Genomic DNA, 7,933 nt, shown 5'->3' with positions numbered 1-7,933 from the left:
CCTGCTGCTCAAAACTTCTCTTTAAAAGGGGCATAAAGGGGAATACAGTGGTTGAACATTTACAGAATTAGAGCAAAGAGCAAACAGTGTTCTTTTATTCCCTTTATCGATCTGAAAATTTCAAGTATAATTAAACCAGTGGACGTACTGGTGTTCACATTCACACTTCCACTGCACGGCTATCACAGCCGAAATAATTCACGTAACGATATGAGTGTAATACCTACAGAAAAAAAACTAAACTGGAGATCTTTATTGACAGTTTTGTGGGTTTTGTTTTTAAAAAAAAAAAAAAAAAAAAAAAAAAAAAGGTTACAAAAAACGACAACCCAGTTTCACTTCTGGCTGACGATGGTACGGGCGATGAGCTCCTTCATGATCTCGTTGGTTCCTCCGTAGATAGGCTGAACTCGTGAGTCCACAAATGCCCTGAAAACGCAAACATGTTGATGAGCTGGAAAAAAACCCAAAACAATCAAAGCTCTCTGTTGCAATGTTTACGTGATACTAACTTGGCGATGGGGTATTCCCACATGTACCCCCAGCCTCCGTGGAGCTGCAGGCACTGAGTGGCCACTCTGTTCTGGAGGTCAGACGCCCTTCAGATAAGATGAAGTACATCAGCGCGTGACAACAACACAGCTTAGCCTTTAGATCATGAGGTGGTAAACTCCAAAAACTCACCAATACTTGGCCATGGAGGCCGTGGCAGGATCCAGGCTTTTCTCAGCATGGAGCTGAAGGCAGCTATCCAGGAAGGCTCGAACCACACAGATCTCGGTCTTTAGCTCTGCTAGCTTGTGCTGCACAGTCTGTGGAGCGCAAAGACAAAAAACAGATAGTATGATGACTGGAAGGATGATTTGATAAACTGGTCCTCTTTTAATAGGAACTCATCAGGACAGACTATATCCTTACATGAAATATCCTAAAAATATTCACCAAAAGAATTACTATAAAGACCTGAAGGTGAGCGACTGTTTTGCTGAAAGCCTTCCGCTGCATTACATAATTTCTGGTTTCCTCAAACATGAACTCACAGCTCGCTATGGCCATGTCAGCAATCAGCAGACGCTCCTAGAGAAGGGAAAAGGTTGTTTGACGTCAAATGAACCCATGTGAGACGTTATATGCAGATGATGTGTACAAGCACGTGATAAAACATATTTAGGAGTGCCAAAGTACAAAGACGATGAGGCTAAAAATCCAAAGATACATGTCTGTAGGTTCAAGTTATGAATATAAAGATGTTTTAGGCATTTCATTTTGTAAAAATATGGGTGCAGCCAGACTGGATCTCCACCCAGGTTCAAGGTACGGAGAGTTACTCCTTCAGTGGAGGCATTAAATGTTTCTGATATGAACATGCCATAAATGTTGTGTTCACCTGAGGGAGTTCATTCATCAGGTAATAGAAACCTTTGTTGAGTTCTCCTAAGAGGGCATCAGCTGGGAGGCGCACATCCTCGAAGAATAACTCAGCTGTGTCCTTTGAAAGAAGCAGAAACACAAGTGAGAGGATGTAATGAAGTATAAATCCTTAGTAGCACAAATGACAAAGTTCTGTTGTCACTTTTTAGCCTCATGCATTTGTATAAACTGTAATTTACAGTAAAGGTTTGAAATTTAAAGTGCTAAGAGAGTTATATGTGCAATCAAAATTGCCTTTGTTTCTTCAGCTGAACAATCAGAGCAGTCTGATCGTCCCACAGACACAAAAGCTGTTTCAGACAGATACTTCTTTTTGATTTTGAAACACTGAACCAGTTAAACCTACACTTGTAGACCACAAAAAATGATGTAGGGGCACTTCATATATTTCCATGACCCTGGTACCTGGGCTTTCAGGCCAATCTTCTCCAGCTTCCGCCCTTTGTGAAAGCCCTTCATGCCCTCCTCCACCAGGAACAGACTGATCCCGTGTGCTGCCGTCTTCGCCTCTCGGTTGGTCACGGTCACTACCACCACCAGATCTGCCATCCAACCATTTGTAATAAATACCTGAAGAGGTCAGATGGAGTAATATCTATACTGGACTTTAAATGTAATTGAGTGGATACTTTTGAAGTCTTGACTCAGTACCTTGTTGCCGTTGAGGATCCAGTCACTGCCATCCTTCTTGGCATACGTCCTCACACCCTGAAGGTCACTGGAAAAAAATAGAGGAGCTGAGTCGCTGAAGCTACCTGACATTATGTGTGCTGATTTCTTGATGTTACAATCTGTGATTGAGTCCTGACCTGCCTGCTCCTGGCTCAGTCATGGCGATGGCAGCGATACATTTCCCAGCGGTCATCTTTGGGATGAAGTGTTTGATCTGTTCCTTGCTGCCGTAGTTGACGATGTAGGGCATGACGATGTCAGAGTGCAGCGCAAAACCTGGGCCTGTGCAGTTGCAATACATTCTGTAGTGGTGCAGACAGCAGAGATGAGATGAAGGATGAAGAGATAGCTGACTATAAGATCTGGCAAATACACTGGTCATCATCACTAAAGCTACTTTCTTGTGATTGTTTTTTTAAAATGGTATTGAGCAACAGTTCTCCAAGCTTTCTGAAGTGGTAAAATCATACCTGGATAAAAAAACAAACAACTGCAGCAATGGATCGATCACATGTCCTCACTTGGAAAAAGCTTAATTCTCTTTCTTGTGTTTTTAAAATCACATCTCAGCTGGAACTCATTGCTAAAATATTTCAGTCTCTCTGAATGTCGGTGAATAGCTTCAGATATAGAACAGTGGTTTGAAGGACAACTCACTGCTCCTCCCATGTGACAGCTGCAGAAAACAGGTCTCCTCCTATGCCACCATGCTCTTCTGCTGTCATTACTCCCAGCAGACCTTGCTCACCAGCCTTTTCCCACACCTCCCTGCTCACCTGACCTGCCTTCTCCCACCTGCAACAAAAAACAGTTGAAGTAAAGCTATTAAAGGCTTATTTTAATAATTCTTGGTAGGTCATCAAACTTCCACCTACTCTTTGTGGTAAGGCACTACTTCCTCTTGGAAGAAGCGCCGCACATTTTGTCTGAAGAGGTCATGGTCCTCATTGAAGATCCGACGGGTCCCGATGTCCATCAGGGATTTGGCGCTAGAGGTCTCAGGTCGGCCTGAGGATGCGGGCTGCCTGAACTCCTCAGACTTATTGTGCTGAAATCTGTGGGGACAGAAATTCAACCATCCGTCACTATACAGCCAGCAAGTGCCTGACCTGGGAGCTCCATGACAAATTAACTCACTCAGCGGTCAGTTTTTGAGGTGACTCGTGGGTAAAAAATGTGAAATCCTGCAAAATAATTAATTGATGCAAATCAATTGCTAAGTGTTAACATTATTCAAATATTTAAAAATATAGAGTGCACAAAAATGAGCGCTTAGCTTACTACAATATGGTTGTCTTATAGAGGTGGGAATCACCATACATCCCACGATATGATATTATCACAATATTTAACTCACGATACGATATTATTGCAATTTTTTAAAATATTTTGCGATATTCAGATTCTGTACATAAAGGTAAACGTTATCAATATTCATTTTATCTAATATCAAAGTCTCGCACTCAGTCTTTCTCTCATTTCAGTCAGTTTTATTGTTGACAAACTGAACGGTTTGTATTACAGTCTAGTCCAACTTAACTGAATGCAACCATCTGGTACAAGTATAGCTATTTATAAAAACTATGCAGCCCATTCAGCAACTGAAGAATTTGAAAGTAAATTAAAACAAAATATAATTTTACATTAAATAAAAAAGTTTTAAACTTAATTAAAATAAAACATGTCTTAAATTAAAATAAGTAAACTGTCATGTTTATTGCTGCCAAAAAAAAAGTTAAACACATTTGGACAGTGTCAGGATTCTTGCTCAGAAAAAGGATCAACATGCTCTGAAGTCAGAGTTCCAGTCCACAAAAACTTTTTTTGTAACAAAATATCGATTTCTGCTGTCCCTGTATCGATACATTATTAGCAAACAAAATATCACGATACTACACAGTATCGATTCCCCCCCACCCCCACCCACCTCTATTGTCTTATAGTGACTTGAATTGGAAGAGGTAAGAAAACAAACTCCGTTGACTACAATCTACAACCCACTGACATTTACTGGTGAGATTTTACACTTTAACTACCTCTGCTTTGCTTTTCTTCCCTCGTTGCCACTGTAAATAAGAATGATTTCTTAATGACGCCTTAAATAAAGGTTACACCAACTTTACATGGAATTACATGGATGTACAGCCTTGTCAGATCAGCTTCAGTTGACATCTCTTCAGCACACAGACAGTTTATTTAATATGGGAAGCTTTCAAACTACCTTTAGGCACACTTCAATGTGTGGAGACTTCAATACGATTTAAACAACAACAACTCTCAACCATAACATGTTTTATTTAGATAAAAATGGCCAAACTCGTGTATCTTCATTTTTAGACTGCTGTAATTTTAAAACGTTCACTAAATTTTGAGATTCTGGTTTCGATTTTCACATTAAAGGTCTCCATGTAAACAATAGGTCACAATAAAGTGTGTCAAAGGTAACCGCACACACACATCATACAGTCCGACCTTCTTCTGTACTATAAAAATGCTCCGCGACTTCTACAGTGAAATATAAAAAATATTACTAATATCATGCAAAGTAAAACTATTTCCTAAAAAAGCGTAAATGTTCCGCTCACAGCTTTGAATGCATTTCTTTGCGCTGATATCGACAGATGCGGCTCCAGCTCACCAGAAACAGCTTTAACTGCGCATTTTTACCTCGCAGAAACTGCAGCGAGCGGCCGTCCTCTTCCAGACACATTTCTCAGTCCGAAAACACAAGTTCCGATTATTCTGTTCGCCAACATATTCGAATCAAAGTACAACTTCACAGGAAAAAGACGAAAAGAGAAAAGATCATTTGAGCGACACTAGATGCGTCACCGCGTCGTCTTCTTCTTCTACATTTTTATTGGCGGTTGGCAAACAACTGAAAGGTGCATTACCGCCACCAACTGGTATGGAGTGTGGGCTGGAACGTCGCTCAAAACAAACAACCCCCCAAATCCTTTCAAACAATTTCCCCTCTTTTAAAAACTGAAACAAGGTCTGATAACTTTTACTTCCAGATTCCTTTTGCAATAAATCAATAAGATCCAGCATCACTCGGTTCGTTTCACGGGTGCCTTTAAATGTGAACGCCTGAGAAGTATGGTTGTTATGTGAGGTGGGTCTCGCTTATGATTGAGTCCAAATAAAGCGGGAATTTGCTTTAAACTACGTTAATATCACAAATACAAACGATTTGTTTAGTCCATAAAATAGGGCGACCAACTGTCCTCTTCTTTTTGCACTTGTTGACTTGTAAAAGCCTGTATGACATTTTTTATTTCACCATTCATTAACCGCACCGAGAAGACATCATTTAAATATGTTCACGTTTTCTTTAAGCAAACGGTATTATTAAAATTATTCATGACTGGGCCAAGTGTCCTCTTTTTTGGAAATCAAAATATGGTCACCCTACCATAAAAACACCAGCAGAATGAGACCGCTAACTTTTGTCTTCTAGTGATGGGTCGGTCGCGAACGAAATGGCTCTTAGAGCCGACTCTTTGACATGAACGACGCGAGCCGGCTCCTTATCGCCAGTAGTGATGTGTGGATCGATCCTGAAATATCAATTCCTCCGATACCAGTCATTTATGTTCTAGAATTGATCCTCACATTAAAATATCGATATTTTTAGTAATTTAGGGTTAATTTGTAGTTTATCATTAACAGCAACACAGTGGAAAGACCCAGAAAGAGAAATAAGAGTAATATTAAAACTAAGTAGCTGCCGCCATTGTTGGAAACTGGAATTGGCTCGGCTATGAATTCTGAGATATGGTTTTTCAATTTTGTTGTCCAGGTGGAAATTCGGGAGAATGGTGGCTCCGGGATTCTCCCGGAAAAATCAGCAGGGTTGGCATGTATGGTTGTGGCAACATCACTAACCTTGTCAAACACCTCAGAGTAAATCATATCACAGAATATGAGGCGCGTATGTTGAGATGAACTGAAGAGGAGGAGAGGGACAGGTGCTGCTAGGGCGAGACAGACGTTTGTCATGGAGTCCTTTAGTGCTGCAGGCAGGCAAGGTGTTCAAATAGACTTGAGGTTTTTTATTTCTATATGATGAACTCTGCATTATTAAGTGATAAGAACAAGTAATCTGATGTCCTGTAATCATTATGACGCTATAATTTGAGATACAATAAATAAAATACGTTTTTGTACAAAGTATCGTATTGGATCAGTATCGTCGATACCACCCTGAATATTACTTGGTATCGGATCGGAAAGGAAATCAGTGGCATCGCACATCACTAATCGCCAGCTGTGTTTTTTTGTTTTTGTTTTTCTCTCACCCTCTCTCTCGCACTTTTTTCCGCTTCATTCAGCATGTGAGCCTTGTGCTTTATGCTGGGAAGAGGGGGGGAGGGACGGTAGTTACACTCAGTAGCACAGGAACAGAGCAGGAGGGAGAGAAAGACAGCCAGGGACAACAAGGTCACATTAGAAAGGTATAGTAATCATCCACAACTATTTTCAGTTGCAGATGATAAAGGATTCAGAAAGTTTATTCATGCAGGTCCATATGACAGAGAATATGCATCTTCTTTTTGTTTTCATATTTTAATTTATATTTAATTGTGTTGTGATTTGCAGTGTTTTGTGTTGTTTCACTTTAAATTTGTAAAAGGAAAAAGCTGAAAATTTAAATAGTTAAAAGTTGAAATGTGAATAGTTGATTTTTGTATTATATGATTTATTTATTACATTTTATGTGGAGTGAATAAATAAAAGTATATTTACGGTGGCCTCTACAGACAAAGCACATACAAACTTCAAATCACGTACGAACCCTGAAGCACGTACAAACTCCAAAACACGTAAACACGTACAAACTCCGAAGCACATAAAAACTCAAAACACGTACAAAAGACAACAGAAGTGCTCCAGGATGGGCAGTGTTGAGCTTTTGTTACGTAGTGGCTACACAAGCCAGCAAGTACCAACGACCGGATTTGGTGTGTGGCAGTACCAGGTAAATGAACTTTTTTTTTTTTTAATTATTTGACTATATATGAATGCTTGTGTATAAATACACAAACAATACACATATGCTTTCATGCTTTCAATTGTGTAATTTAAGTGATCTAGGTAGCTCTGTTTTGGAAGTTCAGTACTTGCTAGAAATGTGTTTTGGAGTATGTAAGTGCCTTTTGGAGTTTATACGTGTTTTCTCTCTAGGGGCCACCGCATATATTTATATATAAACATATATAAATAAAACCACTTTTTTTTTACATTAGTAATTCCTTTTGTGCATAATTTTATATTGTTGTTAATAATAAATTAATTAAAGCAACAAAACAACCTGAAGAGCCGGTTCTTTTTAGTGAGCCGAACTGAAAGAGCCGGTTCTCTAAAAAGAGCCGGAAATCCCATCACTATTGTCTTCTGTTGATTTGTTGCTCAGCATTTCCACCTATTGCTGGGGGTTATCCTATTGCGAACACACTCATTGCAGTAATTTAGAGTTTAAGGCAATTTTCTGACATTTATGGGCCAAAAAAAGCACGCCAACAGCAGATGGGTTTTAATTAAATAATTGCACGATTTTTTGTGTTATTTCAGAGTAACAAGGCGATTCACACTTTGTGCCCAACAAAAATGTTCCAGGCAAGCGCATCAGCTGCTTTAAGAAACCAAAGACAAACCAAATGATGGAAATCTGGTGGTTTATTTGTCTTTATTTGTTTATTGCATTCTTCCTGTCACATGGTGAAATATAATAAAGAGATAAAATAGCATCTCTAACACCAGCTTCTCATTTAAACACTGTGAAAGATATGGAGTGATCTGTAAAGCACACAGGCAAAAATAGATCAGT

The 7,933-nt window shown here is 39.4% G+C and overlaps 1 protein-coding gene across 1 annotated transcript; it reads right to left on the bottom strand.

Moving 5' to 3' along the window:
• Positions 1-317: 317 nt before the first annotated feature.
• Positions 318-4,947, bottom strand: acadl (acyl-CoA dehydrogenase long chain). Its single transcript, XM_085347624.1, has 11 exons — positions 4,771-4,947; positions 2,979-3,158; positions 2,761-2,898; positions 2,241-2,405; positions 2,083-2,149; positions 1,837-2,001; positions 1,388-1,489; positions 964-1,077; positions 685-812; positions 513-599; positions 318-429 (listed from the first exon to the last, which is right to left on the bottom strand). The coding sequence occupies exons 1-11, from the start codon at positions 4,857-4,859 to the stop codon at positions 336-338; spliced, it is 1,329 nt and encodes a 442-aa protein (XP_085203750.1). The 5' UTR covers positions 4,860-4,947; the 3' UTR covers positions 318-335.
• Between the last annotated feature and the right edge of the window lie 2,986 nt (positions 4,948-7,933).

The sequence above is a fragment of the Diplotaxodon limnothrissa genome, linkage group LG23 (assembly GCF_057381915.1).
Source record: "Diplotaxodon limnothrissa isolate DT_005_m linkage group LG23, D_limnothrissa_male_GT1.1, whole genome shotgun sequence".
Classification (NCBI taxonomy): Eukaryota; Metazoa; Chordata; class Actinopteri; order Cichliformes; family Cichlidae; genus Diplotaxodon; species Diplotaxodon limnothrissa.
This window is presented reverse-complemented; position numbering and strand designations above follow the sequence as displayed.